At 41.1% G+C, this 24369-nt stretch overlaps 1 protein-coding gene across 2 annotated transcripts in view; it reads right to left on the bottom strand.

Annotated features, from left to right (window-relative positions):
• LOC140484709 (leucyl-cystinyl aminopeptidase-like) overlaps positions 1-24369 on the bottom strand; it is a 122175-nt gene that overhangs the window by 29154 nt on the left and 68652 nt on the right. For both annotated transcript variants that reach the window (XM_072583434.1, XM_072583445.1), the window contains exons 7-10: positions 22428-22541; positions 16912-17043; positions 8140-8271; positions 2142-2314 (exon numbers count right to left, since the gene is read on the bottom strand). In XM_072583434.1, coding sequence (XP_072439535.1) covers positions 2142-2314; positions 8140-8271; positions 16912-17043; positions 22428-22541 — 551 coding nt within the window. The remainder of the gene's footprint in view (positions 1-2141; positions 2315-8139; positions 8272-16911; positions 17044-22427; positions 22542-24369) is intronic.

The following is a 24369-nucleotide window of genomic DNA, read 5'->3' as shown; positions in this document are numbered from 1 at the left end:
ACTTCCTGCACCTCCTCCCTTGAACCCCACCTCTCTTAACGTAACAAGGACAGAACCCTTCTGGTCCTCACCTTCCACCCCACCAACCTCCATATACATCGCAACATCCTCTGCCACTTTCACCACCTACAAACGGACCCCACCACCACAGATATATTTCCCTTGCCACCCCTACCAGCATTCCGGAGAGACCATTCCCTTCCCAACTCCCTCATCAGATCCATGCCCCCCACCAGCCCACACCCCACTCCCGGCACCTTCCCCTGCCACCGCAGGAAATGCAAAAGCTGCACCCACACCTCCCCCCTCACCTCCGTGAAGTGCCCCAAAGGATCCTTCCACATCTGACACCTGTACCTCCACCAATGTCATCTACTATATCTGTTGCATCCGATGTGATCTCTTCTACATCTGGGAGACAGGATAGCAACTTGTGGATCATTTCAGAGAATATCTCTGGGACACCCGCACCAATCAACCCCACCTCCCCATGGCTGAACACTTAAGCTGACCTTCTCACTCTGCCAAGGATATGGAGGTCCTGGGCATCCGCCATCGCCAAACCCTCACCACCTGATGCCTGGAGGAAGAACGCCACATTTTCGCCTTGGGACCTCGCAACCATACAGGATCAATGTAGATTTCATCAGTTTCCTCAGTTCCCTTCCCCCAACATTATCCCAGTCCCAAACCTCCAACCCAGCACTCCTGACCTGTCCATCACTTTTCCCACCTATCCGCTTCGACCTATCACCTTCTCCCTCACCTTCATCCACCTATCGCCTTCTCAGCAACCTTCCTCCCAACCCCACCCCTCTCCCATTTATCTCTCAGCCCCGCCCACCCACAAGCCTCATTCCTGATGAAGGGCTTACGCCCAAAATGTCAATTCTCCTGCTCCTTAGATGCTATCTGACCTGCTGTGCTTTTCCAGCACTACACTCTCGACCTCCACTTTCTCCTAGGTTTCTGAATGCCCTGCATTATTAGTCTGCAGCTCCTGGTAGCTTTTCTCTTTGTGCTCATGTTAAATTGTGTATATCAGTTTAATGGCAGGAGACAGGATGGTGGTGGAGGGTTTTGCGCGTGTGTGTTTCTGTGTATATCTGTTTAATGGCAGGAGACAAGGTGGTGGTGGTCCGGTTACACAAGGATCTGTTTCGGGACCACTGCTGTTTGTCATTTTTATAAATGACTTAGACGCATGCATAGATGGATGGGTTAGTAAATTTGCAGATGACACTAAATTCGGTGGAGTAGTGGACAGTTTAGAAGAATGTTACAGATTGTAGGGGGACTTAGATAAACTGCAGGATTGGGCTGAGAGGTGGCAAATGCAGCTAAATGTCAGGTGATGCACTTTGGGAAGAATAACAGGAAGGGTCAATGGAAAGATTCTTGGTAGTGTGGTGTGCAGAGGGACCTTGGAGTCCATGTACATAGATCCTTGAAACTTTCCACCCAGGTTGATAGTGCTGTTAAGAAGACATACAGTATGTTAAGTTTCATTAGTACAGGGACTGAGTTCCGGAACCGCAATATTATGCTGCAACTATACACAATGTTAATGTGGCCACACTTGGAATATTGTGTACAGTTCTGGTCGCCATATTTTGGGAAGGATGTAGAAGCATTGGAAAAGGTGCAGAGGAGATTTACAAGGATGTTGCCTCGTCTGGAGGGAAGGTCTTTTTGCATAGCTCACAAATGATCAATTTTACTTAGTTAATCTACAACCAACTAAGAGCCATTGATTTGGTTAATTTGATCACATTCAAACCCAAGAGCAGGAGTTTCACAGAATGGTTGCAGTGCATTATTCATTCTGCTGCCAATCTTCCTTTTCTAGCCTTCCAGATTGACAGTCATGAGGAAGAGGAATAAGCACATCAACCTGCCTTTGCAGATGTGGTTTACTTTGTTGTGTTAATGATATTGAGAGTGGAGAGATCCTTTTTACAAAACACTGACAAAGAAAACACTCTGTTGAGTAGTCTGTTTGGTCAATTTAGACCAACAGTGGAATTAGAATCATGCTGAATAAAATTTCTTACACTAACTAATGAGGACCTCATGGGCAGGAGACTTTGAATGTTCGGTTATCACGATAAAATTATTTTTAGGAATTACGCCAGCTGTACCTGGAATTGGGTGAGGATGATGGATCCTGTGAAATGGAGATCCTGAGAAAATGTTCTTGACTGAGGTGGATTTTATTAGCAGTTGTGTCTAATTTAACAGTGACCACAGGGAACCCTGTCTGGAGCGTCCAAGTTTTCATCATTTCTTTCACATTGAAATCTACATTTTTTACCTGTGGAATAAATAAATACAATGTACTGAGAGATTAGACTACGGCACAATGAGATCACTTGGTGAAAGATTAGTTATTTAGAGGCAGAATACAGTATCAATACTGAGAGAGACGCCTTTACTAATTTAACTTATTACTTGCACTAATCTCAGTTACAGGTGAAATAGCTGTAATTTGAGAAACATATATAAAAAGCACTAACTAACTTGACAAGTTAAATGAACAAAATTGGAGCCCTCAATTTCTATATTTTGGATATCTTGAAAACAGTACCATTTGGATAATGTTAATTTAACAGGAGTTTTACTGTTGAGAATGTACAATAGTGCTAAATAAATCTTAATTTAGTAACATCATGACATCACAGAACATTCTCACTGATGTGCTTGCTACTTTTGTGAATGAATTATAAATTAAAAAGGTCTCTGTTCAAACTGTTTTGCAAGTATTTAAGAGTAACAGCATGTGTGGTATTCACGTCCATTCATTAGCTTCTGTACAGACCATAACTAATTCACAAAAGCTCCTTATATGGTTTGCACTGATTATCCTAGGCCTATGGACCCCAATGAGCAAGGCAAACTGGGAGGCAAGACCCATGTTCACTTGGACTCTATTTTCTCCATTTTTGTCCCTTATCAGTCACCTGCTGCAAGACAGTGATTATATTGATGGACCCACCAGTGCATTCAAACTACCAGTCATTATGAGGGTCAACAGTCAACATCAGCAGACTATTTCCCTCAGATGGAAGTCTCACAGATGTACTCAACACTTTTGTAATGTGACAGAAACACAAATGCATTTCCAGCAGGATTTGTTGAAGAGTGCTAGAGAGTGGCAGGGTAACCAGGCAAATCCATTATCCAAGGAGTACTGAGCAATTGTAAATTTTTTTCTGTCACTGCAGTGGTGGCTGGTTTAATTAAATATACAAGCAAATTGGAATGCAGGAAATTCTATTGTTTTCATTTGCAATTTTTCCATTGATTTTATATTAGAGGGGGTGTCACATGGTGGAAAGCAGAAAGAAATTGAGGGGAGAAATGCACTTTAAACTCAAACAATTTATCTGGATCTGCTGAACTGGTTAACAGTTGAACTTTTATTAGACAACCATCTTAAGGCAGTCTTATACTCTTCAATATTCAATTAATGTTAAATATAAATAGAATGCATGAACCACAAGGCACTTATGCAAGACAGATGACAAAACATAACACTCCTCCAATTCTCTTACAAATGATTGGTACAGTGTTTATTTTCTGAAGTACTAAATGTGGGTGAAATTAGAATATTCAAGAACAGAACAATTCTTAGGCACCCTACAAAAGCCTTGGACTGAATTCATAGTTTTGATTGGATAGATTGTCAAAAATAGATGGGTAAAAACAATGACTCCAGATGCTGAAAACCAAATACTGGATTAGTGGTGCTGGAAGAGCACAGCAGTTCAGGCAGCATCCAACGAGCAGCAAAATCGGCATGGTGGCACAGTGGTTAGCACTGCTGCCTCACAGCGCTAGAGACCCGGGTTCAATTCCCGCCTCAGGCGACTGTCTGTGTGGAGTTTGCACATTCTCCCCGTGTCTGCGTGGGTTTCCTCCGGGTGCTCCGGTTTCCTCCCACAGTCCAAAAATGTGCAGGTTAGGTGAATTGGCCACGCTAAATTGCCCGTAGTGTTAGAAGCAGGGGTAAACGTAGGGGAATGGGTATGGGTGGGTGCGCTTCGGCAGGTCGGTGTGGACTTGTTGGGCCAAAGGGCCTGTTTCTACACTGTAAGTAATCTAATCTAATAAAATCGACTTTTCGGGCAAAAGCCCTTCATCAGGAATAAAGGCAGTGACCCTGAAGCGTGGAGAGATAAGCTAGAGGAGGGTGGGGGTGGGGAGAAAGTAGCATAGAGTACAATGGGTGAGTGGGGGAGGAGATGAAGGTGATAGGTCAAGGAGGAGAGGGTGGAGTGGATAGGTGGAAAAGAAGATAGGCAGGTCGGACAAGTCCGGACAAGTCAAGGAGACAGTGCTGAGCTGGAAGTTTGAAACTAGGATGAGGTGGGGGAAGGAGAAATGAGGAAGCTGTTGAAGTCCACATTGATGCCCTGGGGTTGAAGTGTTCCGAGGCAGAAGATGAGGCGTTCTTCCTCCAGGCGTCTGGTGGTGAGGGAGCGGTGGTGAAGGAGGCCCAGGACCTCCATGTCCTCGGCAGAGTGGGAGGGGGAGTTGAAATGTTGGGCCACGGGGCGGTTTGGTTGATTGGTGCGGGTGTCTCGGAGATGTTCCCTAAAGCGCTCTGCTAGGAGGCGCCCAGTCTCCCCAATGTAGAGGAGACCACATCGGGAACAACGGATACAATAAATGATATTAGTGGATGTGCAGGTGAAACTTTGATGGATGTGGAAGGCTCCTTTAGGGCCTTGGATAGAGGTGAGGGAGGAGGTGTGGGAACAGGTTTTACAGTTCCTGCGGTGGCAGGGGAAAGTGCCAGAATTGGAGGGTGGGTCGTAGGGGGGTGTGGACCTGATCAGGTAGTCACGGAGGGAACGGTCTTTGCGGAAGGCGGAAAGGGGTGGGGAGGGAAATATAACCCTGGTGGTGGGGTCTTTTTGGAGGTGGCGGAAATGTCGGCGGATGATTTGGTTGATGCGAAGGTTTGTAGGGTGGAAGGTGAGCACCAGGGGCGTTCTGTCCTTGTTACGGTTGGAGGGGTGGGGTCTGAGGGCGGAGGTGCGGGATGTGGACGAGATGCGTTGGAGGGCATCTTTAACCACGTGGGAAGGGAAATTGCGGTCTCTAAAGAAGGAGGCCATCTGGTGTGTCCTATGGTGGAACTGGTCCTCCTGGGAGCAGATACGGCGGAGGCGGAGAAATTGGGAATACGGGATGGCATTTTTGCAAGAGATAGAGTGGGAAGAGGTGTAATCCAGGTAGCTATGGGAGTCGGTGGGTTTGTAAAAAATGTCAGTGTCAAGTCGGTCGTCACTAATGGAGATGTAGAGGTCCAGGAAGGGGAGCGAGGTGTCAGAGATAGTCCAGGTAAATTTAAGGTCAGGGTGGAATGTGTTGGTGAAGTTGATGAATTGCTCAACCTCCTTGCGGGAGCACGAGGTGGCGCCAATGCAGTCATCAATGTAGCGGAGGAAGAGGTGGGGAGTGGTGCCGGTGTAATTACGGAAATAGATGGGTGTCATACCCTCTCACTCTAAGAGTCATATGAACATTTGAACTTAAAGCAGGCATAGGCCATTTGGCCCCTTTACCTTGCTTTGCCATTCAATAAGAGTAAAGCTGACCTGGAGTTGGCCTCAACTCCACTTTCTGCCTGTCCCGGTATCCCACTGCACCTGTTGTTAATCAAGAATCATGCAAGTTATTGGTATGTTAACCTAGTACCACATTTTTGTGCACTGGACAGAGAGATTGCTCTGTTTGTCATCTGTCAGGTGAGACACTAAAGAGAGATTCTGTCTGTCCATGAAGATTCAAATACGCCATCCAAGGTGTGGCAAAGAAGATATCCTTCACGCCCTAAGTGCCATTTAATCCTCTATTATCAGCAAATTGGTTTGTGTGGCCTTATATTGGTGGCTACACTGGTGGCCACTCTAACAATCAGCAACTGCAAAATATTATCACTTTTACATGAAAACTTTTGACATGGCCGAAGCTTGTAAGGGACCATATAAATGTAATTAATTCACACCACTATTGAGAAAGTACTGGAATATTTGATGCTGTAAATTAGATTGATTATTATACCTTACTTATCTTCTCACCATCACCAACCATTAGAGACAGTTTTTAATTCTGTCTACAACTTTATAACCTCCGAGGTTAAAAAAATCCTTCTACTTTGCCAAACTCTGCAGCAAGCACCATGAGCAGTCATATGCAGACATGGTTTAATTCCAAGCTACAATCATTTAGCTTAAACATTGGCCCAGAATTTACTGAATCAGGGCATCTTAAGGTGTGTTTCAACAATAAGACTTTCTCTTCCCACCCAAAGATTTTATTCCTGTAATTTGTACAATATAAAATGATAATGGGGGATCTGGAACCTTCAAGACCAGCAACATTTATTCTTAATTAAGAAGATTCATGGTTTTAGAAATAAAGAACAGGAAGGTAAATTAAAGAGGATGAATATGTCAAATCAAATATACAAAGAAAAAGAAAGAAATACCGTATTAAGAAAGTGAGAAGGATTAGATATAAGACAAAATCCTTTTCTACATTACTTTTAACATTTTGGAAATATCTAATAAGTTACATTTATTTGATGCTGTTAATATTGTTAAACCACCCATGTCATCTCATAACTAATATCAAATATTTCACAACATCAGGTGATAGTCCAACAGGTTTATTTGAAAGCACTAGTGTTTCCAAATAAACTTTGATTAGATTACTTACAGTGTGGAAACAGGCCCTTCAGCCCAACAAGTCCACACCGACCCTCCGAAGAGCAATCCACCCAGACCCATTCCCCTACATTTACCCCTTCACCTAACACTATGGGCAATTTAGCATGGTCAATTCACCTAACCTGCACATCTTTGGACTGTGGGAAGAAACCAGAGTACCCGGAGGAAACCCACGCAGGCACGGGGAGAATGTGCAATCTCTACACAGACAGTTGCCTGAGGCAGGAATTGAACCCAGGTCTCTGGCGCTATGAGGCAGCAGTGCTAACCACCATGCCACCCATTAACACTGTGCTGCCCATAAACTTGTTGGACTATCACTTGATGTTGTGTGATTTTTAACTTTGTCCACTCCAGTCCATCACTGGCACCTCCAAGCCATCAAATATTTCAAAAGAGTTATGAAAACAGACGGTCCAAAACTCAGTCGAAGAGATAAGATTCAAGGACCATCTTAAAAAGGAAGGAGTAGATAGATTTCCAACGTGTAGGAAGAGAATTCTGGACCTTTGGGCCTACTCAGCTGAAGGCACACCAGCAAGCCATTGTACAAGGGAACGATAGAGCAGTAAAAATAGGAAATCCATAAGAAACCTCGACTAGAGGAGGCACAAAATGGGTTGCAGGGATGCGGGAGGTAATATAGATGGCGAGGTAGTGGTATTGAGAATTTTTAAATATAGGCATTAATAGACCAGGAGGCAGTGTAGGTCAAGAAGCAAAGTGGGGATGGGTGAATGGTACTTAGGAAACCAGATGAATTGTTTTAGATGAGCTCAAATTCATATGAGCTAGAAGCTGGGGAACCAGCCTGAAAAAACTAAGTGAAAAGGTAACTAAGGCATAGATAAAGACTCCAGTGGAAGATAAGCCAACAGCATACCAATTAGGGGTAGTTTTGAAGATGGAAGTAGACATTCTTAGTGATGGAATAGAAATGCCATCAGACAAATGGTCAAATATTTATCATCAACAATTTACCAGGAGTGAGACTCCATATTTTACATTATTTCATTTTCTGGGCCATACAGTGTGATTAATATGGTAGAAATACACATTTCATTAAAACATACTTAAGGTGTTATGGGACAAAACTAATGTTTGGCAGTGAGTTTATGAAGCAATTCCGTAAAACTCATTAAGGACATTAAGGCAGCCTAATATTTTAGCGAGGGTAACATCAGCATCAATTGTCCATATTTGTAAATTAATCGATTTGTAATTTATTAATATCCCCTATAAGCTGTAAAATTTAAAACATGGGGAGGATCCCTGAATTCACCACTACTTTGGGAGCAAATTCTGGGCTATTCTCTCATGTGAATATCTACTATTGTATCTAAGAAGATCAAAATAATGATTCTAGATTTACAATAAGTATTAACATGATGATACATACTTTTGCAATACTGTTCCACAAGTCTTCATTTTTCGTATTCCGATACTTATGTTCATTTAAGTATCTCTTAATTCCTTGCTGGAAAACTGTTTCACTAAGAAAGTCCTTCAGCATCAAAAGAATGGAAGCCCCCTAAAGGAGAAGAGAGAAGATTGTTAATTTCAGAAGTCTTTTTTGAAATGCAAATTGTTTTTAGTCTGTATTATTTGTATTTTTTTTTCGATAATCACCATTTCCTCCTGCTCTGAATGTACAAATATTTTCAATTATAGGGACCTTGAGGACATATATGTTTCTGCTCCTCTTAAAAAAAAGTCACAATTGACAGCAAGAAAAGAAAATAATAAAATCATTCCTGAAATTGAGTTGTAGACTTAAGAGCCACTTTCTTACACAATGCAAATCAGCCAGCCACAGTTTTAGATCCTTCTCTACGTAAAGACAGTCATCAATTGCGTTAACCCAGATCTCAGAGTGAATGGCAACGTAGAAACACAGATTCATGATAGTAGCCCAAAACTACAGTCTTACCTTTTTCCTAGCCTGCAGCAGGAACTTGCTCACCCAACTGCAGACTAGATTTATCAGTCAGTTAAGTTGGGAGGCCAAGCTGTTAAGCAAAATCCCAATGACATCATGTACTTTTTGACTTCACAAGTTGAAAACACGTCCCTTGAGGTTTGCCTTCACCTTAATGAAATGTTTCCAATTGTTTTAAATATCTTCTAATTCAAGCTTTAATTCTATCCCACCCCAACTCATCATACCCTCTCATTCTACTCCAACATCAACAAAGAAATTTGGGTCAATAGCTGATGGAACACAACTGCTGGAATGGACCTTAACTTCACAAATAAGTTCAGAAACAGAAGCACATCCCCTCCCCAAAAAAGAAAACCCTTACGACTTTAGAGCACAACATTAGCCTTCCATTAGAAGGATAAGTAGATATAAGTAGATATAAACAGGGTGTTGTATTATGGTGCATATTCCAGACCATAGAGGCCTGCAGCTTTAAGACAGCAATTTGACATCACAAAATGTGACATTCTGGTATAAAAGTTAGCCATTTTGCCTTCTCTTTGTTTGTAGTCTGCATTATTTAGATTTTTTAGATAATCACCATTCTCTCCTGAGCTGAATGTATGAATATTTTCAATTACAGGGGTCTGCTCTTCTAAAAGTGTCCCTCTCTCTTTATAATGTACAGTGTCTTCAGTCCATCAACTATCTATATGTAATGTACAGTAACAGCAGTCAATGAAAATATACAGGGCAAAAGTGAGGACTGCAGATGCGGGAGATTAGCGTCAAGAATGTGGTGCTGAAAAGCACAGCAGGTCAGACAGCTTCCGAGGAGCAGGAGAATCGACGTTTCGGGCAAAAGCCCCATTCCTGATGAAGGGCTTGTGCCCAAAATGTTGACTCTCCTGCTCCTCAGATGCTGCCTGATCTGCTGTGCTTTTCAGCACCACACTCTTGTAGCAAATGAAAATAGACAGACATGTGCAGGAAGCAATTACAAAGGCAAATGGTATATTAGTTTTCATTGCAAAATAATTTGAGTTCAGAAATAGGGATGTCTTACTGAGGTTATACAGGGTCTTGTTGAGACTACACCTGGAATATTGTGTGCAGTTCTGGTCTCCCTACCTAAGAAACAATATACTTACCAGACAAGGAGTGCAGAAAAGATTTACTATGCTAATACCAGAAATGACAGGATTGTCATATTGGGAGTGATTATTGAAAACAAGCCTAGACGAATCAAAGTTTAGAAGAATGAGAGGAGATCTGATTGCAACATAAAATTTTATCAGGGCTAGACAGAAAGAAGCAGGGAAGAGGCTTTTCCAAACTGGGAACCTTGAACCTGGAGACAGTGTCAGGATTCAGGGTAAACCATTTAGGAGTGAGATGAAGAAATATTTCTTCACTCAAAGGTTGGTCAGACTGTAGAATTCTCCATGAGGAGGCTGTGGTGGCCAAGTCATTGAATGGTTTAAGAAGGAAATTTTTAAATGTATAGATGGTAAAGGCATCAAGTGGTACTGACAGAAAGCAGTGTGTACCATCTGCAAGGTACACCACAGGAACTCACTACAATTCATTCAAAAGCACCTTCCAATGACCATGACCATCCTGAAGAGCAAGAGCAATGGATACATGGGAACATCACTACCTGTAAGTTCCCCTCTGAACCATTCACCATCCTGACTTGGAATTATATCGTTGTTCCTTCACTGATATTGAGTAAAAATCCTGGCACTCGCTCCCTGGCAGCACTATGGGGACACCTACACTATAGACCGATGTGGGAGCTTACAACCACCTTGTGTAGGACAATTAGGGCAGGTAATGAATGCTGGTCCAAATAGTAATGCTCACAATTCATGAAAGAATAAAAAAAACTCCTCCTAATCTATTTGATAATGCTTTTAAATTGGTGCCTTAAAAATGTTGTTCAACTAACCAGTGAAAACAATTATTAATTTCTTCTTAAATTTAAATGATTAAATAATTATTTCATTTTCTCATTCTAACTTTCATATGAATTACTTAATACTCGCTGTTCTCCACTCTATTTTCAGCACAAAATCACAAATGTGGTGATATCACAAAATTGAAATATTGTTTCCCTCAGTTTCCAAGTCCAAGTTACTTATGTACACAATAAATAGACTCTTGTTAACCACCACAGTTGCCATTCTTGATAAGTTGTTGCAGTGCTGTAACTTGTTTTCTGTCCTCGAAACATTTTCATATCCATGTGGTACAATTCTTGTCAATATTCTGCGCCATTATCGTTACCAAATATAATTAAATACATCTTGAAATACATGTAAGGCATACACACTGTAATTCCTTAATCATCTCACCTTACAATGAAGATTACAAAAAAATTGCCATCGCTCTACAGAACGATAGGACTGCCCTCTCGTTAAAGTGGTGGTGGTTCAACATGACGGTCTATACAACTCAGGGGAAAGGAGAGACCTTCATGGTAACTTCAGCCAGTGCTGGAACTGAACCGAAGCTGTTGGTATCAATCTGCATTAAGAGTCAGCTATCCAGCCAACTGAGCTAACCAACAGAGGGAAAGAATTCCTAGCTGGATTATAATTTCTGAGTTTATTCTGGCCTCCTTTTGTGGACCGAGACAGTCACATTTATCTTCTACAGCCATTTCGCACATTTTGTTCTTTGCACATATGAATGAAAGCTATGGTAAAGGCATTTGCTATTTCTTGAAATTACTTCTGTATTTTCAAATGTACAGAGTCAGATCTCACTGCAGCACTTCCCAAAGTGGAGGTCAAGATGCCAAGTGTGGTCATGAGCTGAAATTTTAGGGTCACAAGTTTCAAGACAGCAATTGTGAACCCTCCTCTCTCTATTCTCACTGGTCCTCTCCTCCTCACCCCTCTGCCTGAGGAGTCATGACCATTTTCAAATCTCAAAATGGATTTAGGTTGGAAAGTATTGACTTAGTAGTCATTAGTAGTTGTCATTAGCTAAAATGTCCTCTTTAGCGTAACTAATGCAGGGCTTTACAAGACCTTGCTTGTGTTTTTAAAATTATTCCTTTAAAAGACGGTTACTAGGGATACTGGTCCAACAATAAAAGTCTACCTGAAGACAGGCTCACATGATCTAAAAGGTTAGTGCTTCTATCCTCAAGAAAATGCAACACCAAGTGAGAGATTTTACATCTTAACATAGAAAAAGGGGCAGCTGCATTGTAGTGAGAGAGAGAGGTACAGAGTAAGAAAGAGAAAATAAGAGAGAGATACTCAAACAAAGGAAGTGCTATTTGTTGAGAGATAGCAGCTCTTATTGCAAAGAACAGGATTAACTTTTATTGTGCTAATGTCTATGCAGAATGTTGGGAAAAGCGAATTTTGTTTTGACAGTAAAGGAACAGATGGATACTTCTGAATATTTCTGGAATAGGGCTAAGCCATTGTGGGTCTTGCTAGTGAAGTTAATTCTGGAATGTTCTGATTTGAATGAAATGATATTTGAAAGACTCTTGATTTGGCCCAGTATATCAGGGAGAAATGAGCATTCTCTAAAGTTACCATTTGGTCATGGATTTCTAAAGCATAGAAAAAATTGGGGACTTAATCTTATATTGCTACACAAATGCGGAAATGTGGCATAAAGTATAAAGCTTCTTAAAGCATGTTTCAGTTGCATTGGACTTTAGTTTTCTAGCTACAATAAAATATTAAATCTTGTCCTGCAATTTGTCCATTCACCAACTGGAAAATTAATCTGTTTTCAGTGAGTTATTCATCATCATGATCACTGTAACATTGGACAGAAGTCACACTCCACAAACCTGAGTACAGAATCTAGCCTAGCACTTTGATGCATTATTAGAAAATGAGACATTTAACAGAGGCTCTGTCTGCCTTCATATCATGCACTGGGTGAGAAATGCTAAAATTGCAAGGGGGGAGACTATGCAGGCATTGTTAGATTTGCTGTATTTTCATACGTTGCTGTGAAAGTACAATTTGTATGTTAAAAATACCCAACTAATATATTGTTGGTGAAGAAATTGCCAATTAGCATTTCCATGAGCTGTAGGAATAATGTCAGAGTTGCTCAGAATTAATTGCAACTACTTTATACATTTATGGGAGAAATACGCGACAAAAGGGTATTATTGTCCAATAACCACACTTGCTTTTAAATTATAAGGTTTATAGAGTTCTACATTAAATGTAGGATTTGAAAGCCTACATCAATATGTAATTAATTGAAAAATACTATTCAATGCCCCATTCTGGAAGGTGAATGTGTAAGGACATGTCAAAGTCACCAAGAAAATGTGTATCAAGACGAATCAGGAAACATACCTTAAGGGCAACTGACTGCACCCAGAAAAAAATGATTAGCAAGTAGAAAGAAAATTGGAGGGAGAAGTAGGAAATAAAAATATATTTCATTTTATTTTCTACAACTCTCCTATTGCCAGTATTTATGAATAAGGTGATCTGGACCTGTCAGGATACCCACAGTGGGAGGAGAAAGAAAGAAACAAGAGATCATATTTCCTCACTAAAGCAGGCAGGCATCCTGCTGACCTTTCAATTCCATCAGACGGGGATTTCACCTTTCTCACTTACCAGCACTGCAACAGTTCTGGAGAATTAAAAGGTCGGTCACTATACAGAACCTTAAACAGAATAGAGCTTTTGCACTCATTAATGGTGAAAAGCAAAGCTAACACTTCAACGGTTATTACTATCAACTAGAACAAATCTTTAAAGCTCTACCCAAGTAGATGGCAGTGACTTCAAACTGTGTAATCTAAGGTTGTAATCTAAGCCCAAAGACACTTCACATGGTTTGAAAAGGTTTACTCAAACAAGCAATTCTGTACCAAATTAATTGGAGAGATGTGATAATTTATAAATATATCAAATTACAATTTAACAATTGATGCCAATACATAATTTTTTTGGCTGTATGCAAATATGAAGGATCTACATTGTTAAAACGTCATTGTCCGAGACCATGTGTGTGAGCAATCAATAAACATTTATTTGGCTTTTTGACCAGTTATCCCAGTTAGCCTGAGAGGCATTCAGGCCAACATCTCATTTAAACAAACTCACACGTGATGGTGCATTCCAAGGGTTGACCTCAGTTGAATGTAGTCACAACAGTAACACATTAAGCCAGTAACAAGTGCAACAGGATTCACAATTGATGTTAGACTAATCATACATGTTGTTTAGGTGTCAATGTATTTCAAGTAGTGCATTTTAAGGATTACTTTAACTTTAGAGACAGGTCTAGCAATAAATACTTCAAGCCAAGAAAGTTCAAATGTGGGAATCTTCATTAAAGTCCAAATTGTAGATGAATGACTAAGTTGTCTTTTGGGAAGTTTGACTGAATCTATACAAAGCGCTAGTCAGACCACAGCTGGAGTACTGTGAACAGTTTTGGTCCCTTTATTTATGGAAAGGGATACTGACATTGGAGGAAGTCTAGAGAAGGTTCAGCAGGTTGATCCCACATATGGAGCAACTGTCTTACGAGGAGAGGTTGAGTACTTTGTGCCCTTGTATGCACTGGAGTTAAAAGAATGAGAGGTGACCTCATTGAAACATGCGGACTTGACTGGGCAAATGCAGAGAGGTCTTTTCCCTTGTGGGAGAATCTAAGACCAGAGGGTATAATCTCAGATTAAGGGGTCACACATCAAGGTGAGGTTACTTATTTTTGGCCAATTCAAGGAGGATTTTTTTCTCTCAGAGAGCAATGAATTTGTGGAATCCTTTATAGTATAGGGTTGTCAAAACTGGGTTCTTAATTATATCCAAGGCTAAGGTAGGCTTTATTTATGAGTAAAGGAATCCAGAGTCATAAAGTCATACAGCTTGAAAACAGAGCCTTTGGTCCAACCAGTCCATGCTGACCAGGTTCCGAAACTAAACTAGTGCATTTGGTCCATATCCCTCCGAACCTTTCCTATTCATGTATTTATCCAAATGTCTTTTAAATGTTGTAACTGTACCTGCATCCACCACTTCATCTTGCAGTTTATTCCACATACTAATCACTCTGTGCAAAAAATGTTTTTCTTCATGCCCTTTTTAAATTTTTTTTCTCTTAACTTAAAAGTATGCCCCTTAGTTTTGAGCTCCCCATCTTAGGGATAAGACCTTTGCTATTCACCTTATCTATACCCCTCATGATTTTATAAACCTCTATAAGGCCACCCCTCAACTCCTACGTTCCAGTGAAAAAGGTTCCAGCTTATCTAGCTTCTCCTTATGAATCAAGTGCTACATTCCTAGTAACATCCTGGTAAACCTTTTCTGAAGCCTCTCCAGGTTAATATGTTCTTCCTATAGAGGACAACCAGAACTACACACAGTACTCCGGAACAGGTTTTACCAACGTCCTGTACATCTTCAACATGACGCCCCAACTCCTATACTCAAAGGTCTGAGCAATGAAGGCAAGTGTGCTAAACACCTTCTTAACCACTCTCTCTACCTGTGATGCAAATTTCAAAGAATTATGTACCTGAACCCCTTGGTCTCTCTGTTCTACAATACTACCCAGATTGCTGCCATTAACTGTATAAGTCCTGCCCTTGTTTGTTTTATCAAAATGCAATACCTTTCACTTATCCAAATTAAACTCCACCTGCCACTCCTCAACCCACTGAGGTAAGGGGAGAAGACAAGAAAGTAGAATTGAGGATTATCAGGTCCCAAACAGCCACAATCGCATTGAATGGCAAAGCACTCAATGGGCTGCATGGCTCCTGTGTTTTATGCCAAAAGTGTGGACTGCAGATGCTGGAAACCAGAGTCTAAATTAGAGTGGTGCTGGAAAAGCACAGCAGGTCAGGCAGCATCCGAGGAGCAGGAAAATCGACATTTTGGGCAAAAGCCCTTCATCAGGATCCTGCATTTTATGGTCAAGTGCAAACTTTCACTAGGATATCAGAAGATTCTCAGCTGCTCTTTAATATTACTTGGGATCTTCTACACTTGAATGGAAAGAAAGAGCCTCAGTTTCAATTTCATACATCAGACAATGTAATACTCCTTATTACGACACTTCAGTGTCAAGCAAGAAAATGTGCATTGAATGAAGTAGCCCCGGTATTGGGCTTAACCTCACAACCCTCTTTCTCAAAGACTAAAGTACTGCTACTAACTAAGCTAAAGGCTACAAGGTGAGATGCAAAACTGAATGGGATGTTGAGATGAGGAGTGTACAAAGATTAAGGCTGTCAATGATACAAAGGAATTTGAAAATCAGAAAAAGAAGTTTAAAATTGCTGTATTGCTGAACAGAGTGCCAGCTGCCAGACTGAACTGATTGGTCTGAATAAAATCCTATTTGTCTGAGCGCACACAGCAGTGATTTGTGTTTAATCCCATGCAATGAACCCAGGAGGTTAGCATTTGGTTACGATTATTGGAAAAGTTAGTGCAAAGGTGACAAACACCTAATTAATAGTTTCAGGTGCACTGTTCAGGCCAAAGCTTCAAAGATAAAGTACTTTAAAAAGGAAAATTTTGAAAGGCAGGGAGAACAGAGATGAAAGAGACAAAGATTAACAGGACAGATTGTTTTTATTTTTAGCTGCTCAGATTAATGCCACAAGAAAACCTCATATTTAAGATTTTCCAAATCTACTTAACTATTTGGATTTTTTTTGTTTACCTAATTTAAAATACAGTTCTTCAAGACTTCAGATGAAACTGAACCAATTCCCCACAACCAGACAGCATAACCACAGGCTGATAGAGCTTACTTTTCAGAGTCGAGAGAGTGGTTGAAGCTGCTTTGTGCTGCTTGTGGAGCTCTGACATCCTGCTATCAGGTACTAGTTCCTTGGATATCTGGACACAGACGGGAAAGAATCCAGGTCAAATGGTAGGGCTACCCCTCTAAATAGCTGGAACAAGGATGTGAGGACCACATCGGAAACACATGGCAAGGTGAGGTTACTTATTTGAGGTTAATTCAAGCACTCATCTGAATACGTGGACAACTGAAAGTTGGTGACAGCATTATGAATTTTCTTTTAATCATTTCTCCTGCCTTTGGAGAAGCTTTGCTTCCATTTCTATTGAATACCCCACCACAATAGGGTGTTATACATGTACACATGCATGGTACATGGGGGGGACAGTCACAGAATTAGAACTACTATTGTCATTAGTAGGCAAACCCACATTTATGTGCAACATAAATATTTTTTAAATATGGTCTTTACACATGTACCTTTTCATATGAAATTGAATCAAACATTTCCTCAATTTGTTCGGCAGTTTTAACTGGAGTCGAGAGAGGGTGGGATGAATTCATAGAATCCTTTTCCATTGCTTTAAATCGAGTACGTAAAAAGCGATCAGTCTGTAAACAAACCACAAAAATAAAAAGGGATCTATTGTCTTTCCAAACAGTTATTATTCACACATAATGGTTGCAAGCAACATACTGACTAGTTCATTTGAAAATTAGACTATACAGTATATTATACAGTTTATGTGCATCTTTATTTCAATGAAACATCCCAAAATGTGCTTCACAGGAGCACTAAAAAATGAAGTATGACAAGCCATATAAAATGTTATAAGGTCAGATGACAAAGACTTGTTCAGGTAGAGAAGTTTTAAGGAGTATAGTAAAGGTGTAATGTCAGGTACAGACGTTATCATGCCATACTGTGGTCACAAACTTGAAATCAAAACCTGCTATTCCCAGAATAGTCAAAAAAAATTAATGATTTTTAAAAGGTTCTATCAAAGAATCTGTCAGCCTCTGACGGTATGGGCAGGGAGCGCAGGGTATCCTTGTTACTAAAAAATGGAATTAAATCAATAACAAGAATATAGGGTCAGAAGGTACAGAATCTTTGTGGGTAGAATTGAGAAACCATAAACCTGAAAAAGACTCTGATAGGAGTTGTGTACAGACCTCCTAGCAATAGTCATGATGTGGGACAGAAAGTAAATCAAGAAATAGGAAAGACATGTAAGAAATACACTGTTATAATAATCATAGGGGATTTCAAAGTGCAGGTGGACTGGGAAAATCAGGTTGGTAGTGAATTTCATGAAAAGGAATTAGTGAAATGTTTATGAAATGTTTTGGCACAGTTTGGGGTACAACTCACAAGGGAACAGGCAATTCTGAATTTAGTGATGTGGAAAGAGGTGAAGGAACCCCTAGGGGGCAGTGATCACAATATGAAAGAATTCATCCTGCAATTTGAGAGGGAGAAGCTGAAATTGGATGTAACATTATTAGCATTGAGTAAAGGTAACTACAAAGATGTGACGGAGCAGCTGGCCAGAGTTGATCGGAAGGGGAACCTAGCAGGGAGCAGCAATGGCAGGAGTTTCTGGGTGTAATTCAGGATGCACATCAAAAATTCATCCCGAGGGAGAAGAAACAGACTGAGGGTAGGAACAGGCAATCATGGCTGACAATGGAAGTCAGGACACTGTAAAAGCAAAAATAAACTATAATGTAGTGAAGATCAGCAGGAAGCCAGAGCATTTGAAAGCCTTTAAAAACCACCAGAAGATAGGTAAAAAAGCAATAAGTGAGGAGAAGATGAAATATGTGGATAAGCTAACTAATAATATAAAAGAGGATTGCAAGAGTATTTTTTGATATATAAAGGGAAGAGAGAGGCAACAGTGGATATTAGACTGCTGATAAATGAGGCTGGAGAAGTAGTAATGGGGAGCAAAGAAATGCCAGAAGAACAGATTAGGAGAGGGCAAAGAAGTGGCAGATGCAATAAACGTTGGTGAAGTGTGAGGTTGTGAACTTTGGTCGAAAGAAGACAGGCATAAACTACTTTCTAACTGAGGAAAGACTTCTGAATTCTGAAGCATAAAGGGATTTAAGAGTCCCAGTTCATGATTTTCTTAAAAGTTAACATACAGTTTCAATTTGTAGTTAGGAAGGCAAATGCGATCTTAGCATTTATTTTGAGATAGCTATAATACAAAAGCAGAAATGTACTGCTGAGGATATGTAAGGATCTGATCAGACTGCATTTAGAATATTTTGCACAGTTTGGGGCCCCGTTTCTAAGGAAAGAGGTGCTGGTGTTGGAGGGATCCGGAGGAGGTTTACAAGAATGATCCCAGAGATGAAGGGCTTGTAATATGAGGAGCATTTGATGACTGTGGGTCTTTACTCAATGGAGTTTAGCAGGTTGAGGGAAAGTCTCATTGAAATTTATAAAATACTGAGATTCCTGGTTAGAGTGGAAATGGAGAAGATATTTCCATGAGCAGGAGAGACTAGAACCCGAGGGCACAGCCTTAGAGAGAAGGGATGACCCTTTATGACTGAGATGAGGAGGAATTTCATCAGCCAGAGAATGGTGAATCTGTGGAAGCCATTGCCGCAGTGAGTTGTGGAGGCTAAGCCACATGTGTATACAAGACAGAGATAGGTATATTCTTGATTGGTAAAACAATCAAGGGTTACAGGGAGAAGGCAGGGGAATTGGGTTGAGAAACACATCAGCCCTGATCAAATGATGGGGCAGACTCGGTGGGCCAAATATTCTAATTCTGTTCCTATATTTTATGGTCTTATGGTCTAATTCCCAACTTGACTCTTGGACCCTGATTGACAGAAAGCACAGACCAGGTTTTTGTACTTACTAAAAACCATTAGTAATGTTGGTGTTACAGACAGAGGGAAAACTATTCACAAGATTTACTGAGATAGTTCTTGTGTTCATCAGAATACTGCTTCTCAGTTTTCCTTCTCTGGATGTGTAGACTGTTTGTAGGAGGCACAGGCAATGGTTTACATTTATAAAAGTTCTCTGACTTATTAATTAGAAGTCACAGCTTACAGCAATTGTTGAATGAACAGTAAACTAGATTTCTTCAGGCCTAAAATATCTTTTACTGCAATGAGCTGAGGCAGCTCCTGAGCTGATGGGAGATTCGAAGGCTTCTCACTAGCCTGTTCACAGCCCCAATTTGTCTAGGTACCTAAGAACCAATCACAGTCATTGACAAGCCTTTGTCATCGATAAGTGAACACTTGACCACAGACCTACTTGTATCAATCCAAAGCTCTACTTGTAGATAATCCTTAGGCTCCAGTTCATCTGCACACTACACTTGAACTACTGCTGGAACCAATATCTGTATGAACAATGTTTATAATGAGTGAGAGATAACTTGTTTGACCAGCAATGTTGGAGCAATTGAAATCAGGGACGCACAAGAGTCAAGAATTAGTGGAATGCAGATATCTGGAAGTTTGTCCAGCTAAAAGTGATAACAATAATAGGGAGGGGATAGGCCTTGCGAAATTTGAAGCCAAGGTCAAGAATTTTAAAAGTAAGACATTGTTTGAAAATGAACTGATGTAGGTTATTGGGAGTAAAGGAGAGAAACAGGACCTGCTGAAATTTCTGGATGACCTGAAGTTTACGGAGGATGCAATGTGAGAGACATGCCAGGAGGAAGCTGGAAAAGTCAATTCTAGAGGGAATGGAAGCACAACTGAGGAGTTCAGCAGCAGATATGCAAGAGATACTTGTTTAATATTGGTGATCACCTTTGATGCAAAAGCAAGCAATTTTGAAACAATACAAACGTCTGTAATATTTCTACATACTTTTTAAGAATGTATGGAAAGGAATTTTAAGAATTTGCACCAACTGTAAAGGAGTCAATATTAATTTTAGGTATAATAAAACCCACCAGTCAATGTGAGCTTGCTGCCATTGAATTGAAGCAGTACCAACTGGAAGGAAATAAAGAATAGGAGCTGTGCGGCTGGCAGACAAAAAGGAGAGCTGGAGGCAAAGGCATTCAGAATCCAGGTCTAGACAAAGTTCTGCAGCAGGATGGAGTTATCAAGTACTTGGTGTGTTTAGGAGCAAGTCAAGCTCATTATAAAATGGTCAGCTTTATGTTTGGACAGCAAAAGAAAAGAACCCCAAAACTCTGGGAAAGTGATGTATGAATCAAAAAGGATGGCGCTGGAAAAGCACATCAGGTCAGGCAGCATCTGAGAAGCAGGAGAGTCGACGTTTCAGGCGTAAGCCCATCATCAGGAATGTGGAGGGGGAACGAGGCTGAGAGATAAATGGGGAGTGGGGGTGGGACTGGGAGGTTGGTTGCTGGGAAGGCAATAGATGGATGCAGATGGAGGGTGATTGTGATAGGTCTGTTGGGAGGGTGGAACAGTTAGTTGGGAAGCAAGATGGACAGATATGACTGGTCAAGAGGGCGGTGCTGAGTTGGAGGGTTGGATCTGGGATGAGGTGAGGGGTGCGGAGATTTGGAAACTGGCAAAGTTGATGTTGTGTGGTTGGAGGGTCCCAAGGCGGAAGATGAGGCATTGATTTTGTGGTGGAGGCCGCCCAGGATTTGCATGTCCTTGGCAGAGTGAGAGGGGGAGTTGAAATGGTTGGCCACAGGATGGTGGAGTTGCTTAGTGTGTTTGTCCCAGAGATGTTCTCTGAACCGCTCCACAAGTTGATGTCCTGTCTCCCCGATGTAGAGGAGACCACATTGAGAGATACGGACACAGTAGATGAGGTGGATGGATGTGCAGGAAAAATCTCTGCTAGAAGTGAAAAGATCCTTTGGGACCTTGGATGGATGTGTGGTGGAAGATGTTGGCATATGTTTCACACCTCCTGCGGCAGCAAAGGAAGATGCCGGATTTGGAGGGTGGGTTGGTAGGGGACGTGGACCTAAGAAATGATGTATGACCAAGCCAAAAGGACTGGATCCTAAAAATGTGGTGGAAATAGCTCAGATATTCAGAAGAGCCAAGAGTTTGTATCAAAGGATCAGATCATGAATCGGGTGTCATTAGTAGGTTGGTTGAATAAAAACTATAGAAGGCTATACTATCAGGATTGAAAATAGGCTGGTGAGGAGGTGGGTTTCACAAACATGTTCCTTATCACTGTTAAACTCCAGAAAACTCCAATGAAATACACCTGCCAGTGAACAAACTTGAAGATCAATTTAATGGGAAAGTGAGGCCCTGTTGGAAAGACTGAGTTTGCGTCTTACGCCACAGCTATTCAAGAAGTGACTGGTGTGTTTATGGTTGAACAAGACATACCTTTGTGGCATAGATGATTTACAGTTAGATGTTTCCTTTATTTGAAGTATAATTTGAGCATTTAATTTGTGTTTGCTGAGGCTGTCAATGGTATTACTGGAGATGATCACATATTTCTTTCAATACTTATCTCTGTATTTTGACAGCATATTGTGGGAGTTGTGGAACATTTCTGTGTTTGGTATACAGTTTGTGGCAGAGGTAGCTATACAGAGAAATGTGAGTAGGTAGATCAGCTACTTGACCAGTGTGCTATGACAAGTTGATATTTCCAACAAAAAGCTATGAAGGACCAGCAATCACTACTTCTTCTCAATCATTTATATATATGATTTTCCTCAGTGGCACATTGATATAAGCAGTACAGCTGTACAAACTAACTGTTTCTTAATCAATTAGTCAAGGATTTGATTCTAACAGTTTGTTGCTGCTCAGCTGCACTAACATCTTTGAGAGGATTTGCTTAACTTCTGACTCCGAGGAAACAACAAATATTAGGATGTAAAAGTACACTATTTGCCTCCTTTAACTTTAATATACACCACCCCAGTTCCATGTATGAACTATAGTCATTGAGATTAAACAGAAGTCTCAGAACGACACACTCCCTGTTCATGCTATGAACAATGCTTTCAAGACGCAACACAAATTTAAAATTATTTACTTACCACTTGGAGTTCAGGGAATACTTTTTCAAGTGAAAAGAATTCCATAAAGGTGGCAAATCCTTCATTTAACCAAAGGTCATTCCACCATTCCATAGTCACCAGGTTACCAAACCACTGAGAAAAATAAAACAAATTCAGGAAGTGTAGCTATTTTACACTTACTCTAATGCCAATCTATATTATATCATGAACAATGTCTTAAATAGGTTAAGCATCTGAAAGCTGGCAAACTCCCTAGCTATTGGAACGATGGTCTCCCATGTCTTTCAAATGGAAAAGAATATTGAAAAACTTAAATCCTTTTTAAATAAAATTACTCAGTAAAAACATAAGATTGCAAACACTGAGAAATGTGAGTTAAAGATAAACCAGTTTGGAGAATCTCACAACTCATTTCAAATTGCTGTAAGAATCACTGATTTCCAGCCAGAATTAATCAACCAACATTACAGATGTTGAGTGGTTAGTCATCTTGTCACAGTGTAAACAAACACAGATGTCCATTGCTGTGAAGACTGCTCTCTACATGTGTCTACAAAGAATGTACTCTGCAAACAAAATTGGTATTTGACATGGTCACCCTGAAGCCTACAAGAACACGGCCTTGTTATTTCCAGTGATCAGAAGGTCCCAACACACAACTTTTAGCCTGGAGCTAGCAAGTAAAATTGCTGGGGATCAGGTTTTACAAATAGGAGTTGTCTACCAGACAGGAATGCTGATATGTAAGTCAGCCCACAAAAAGAGACAGGACATGCAAGTTGTCTGAAAAAAAAAGAGCTTTATATTCATATTTATTAGCCTTCCCAGACCAAACATTTACAACTCTGACTTAAATGCTGGAGGAGCACATAAGAGACATGATAACACATTTTCACAGTTAGATAATTTCACTGCATCACTAGGTAATATTCTTGGTAGCTAGTTATGGCATATTCCTGAATGTAAAATATTCAGACCGGTCGATGGAGGAAATGTTGATAGAGAGAATATCTAAAACAGTCACAAAACCCACCACCAGTGATATATTTCCCTCCCTACCCCTTTCCGCCTTCCGCAAAGACCGTTCCCTCCGTGACTACCTGGTCAGGTCCACGCCCCCCTACAACCCACCCTCCCATCCTGGCACCTTCCCCTGCCACCGCAGGAACTATAAAACCTGCGCCCACACCTCCTCCCTCACCTCTATCCAAGGCCCTAAAGGAGCCTTCCACATCCATCAAAGTTTTACTTGCACACCCACTAATATCATTTATTGTATCCGTTGCTCCCGATGCGGTCTCCTCTACATTGGGGAGACTGGGCGCCTCCTAGCAGAGCGCTTCAGGGAACATCTCCGGGACACCTGCACCAATCAACCACACTGCCCCATGGCCCAACATTTCAACTCCCCCTCCCACTCTGTCGAGGACATGGAGGTCCTGGGTCTCCTTCACCGCCGCTCCCTCACCACCAGACGCCTGGAGGAAGAACGCCTCATCTTCTGCCTCGGAACACTTCAACCCCAGGGCATCAATGTGGACTTCAACAGTTTCCTCATTTCCCCTTCCCCCACCTCACCCTAGTTCTAAACTTCCAGCTCAGCACTGTCCCCATGACTTGTCTGGACTTGTCCTACCTGCCTATCTCCTTTTCCACCTATCCACTCTACCCTCTCCTCCTTGACCTATCACCTTCATCCCCTCCCCCACTCACCCATTGTACTCTATGCTACTTTCTCCCTACCCTCACCCTCCTCTAGCTTATCTCTCCACGCTTCAGGCTCACTGCCTTTATTCCTGATGAAGGGCTTTTGCCCGAAACGTCGATTTCGAAGCTCCTTGGATGCTGCCTGAACTGCTGTGCTCTTCCAGCACCACTAATCTAGAATCTGGTTTCCAGCATCTGCAGTCATTGTTTTTACCCCACAAAATCCAGTACAGTGCTTGTGATACACAGCTGT

The sequence above is a fragment of the Chiloscyllium punctatum genome, chromosome 2 (assembly GCF_047496795.1).
Source record: "Chiloscyllium punctatum isolate Juve2018m chromosome 2, sChiPun1.3, whole genome shotgun sequence".
Taxonomy (NCBI): domain Eukaryota; kingdom Metazoa; phylum Chordata; class Chondrichthyes; order Orectolobiformes; family Hemiscylliidae; genus Chiloscyllium; species Chiloscyllium punctatum.
Note: the sequence above shows the minus strand (reverse complement) of the source record. Positions and strands in the feature narration are given on the sequence as shown.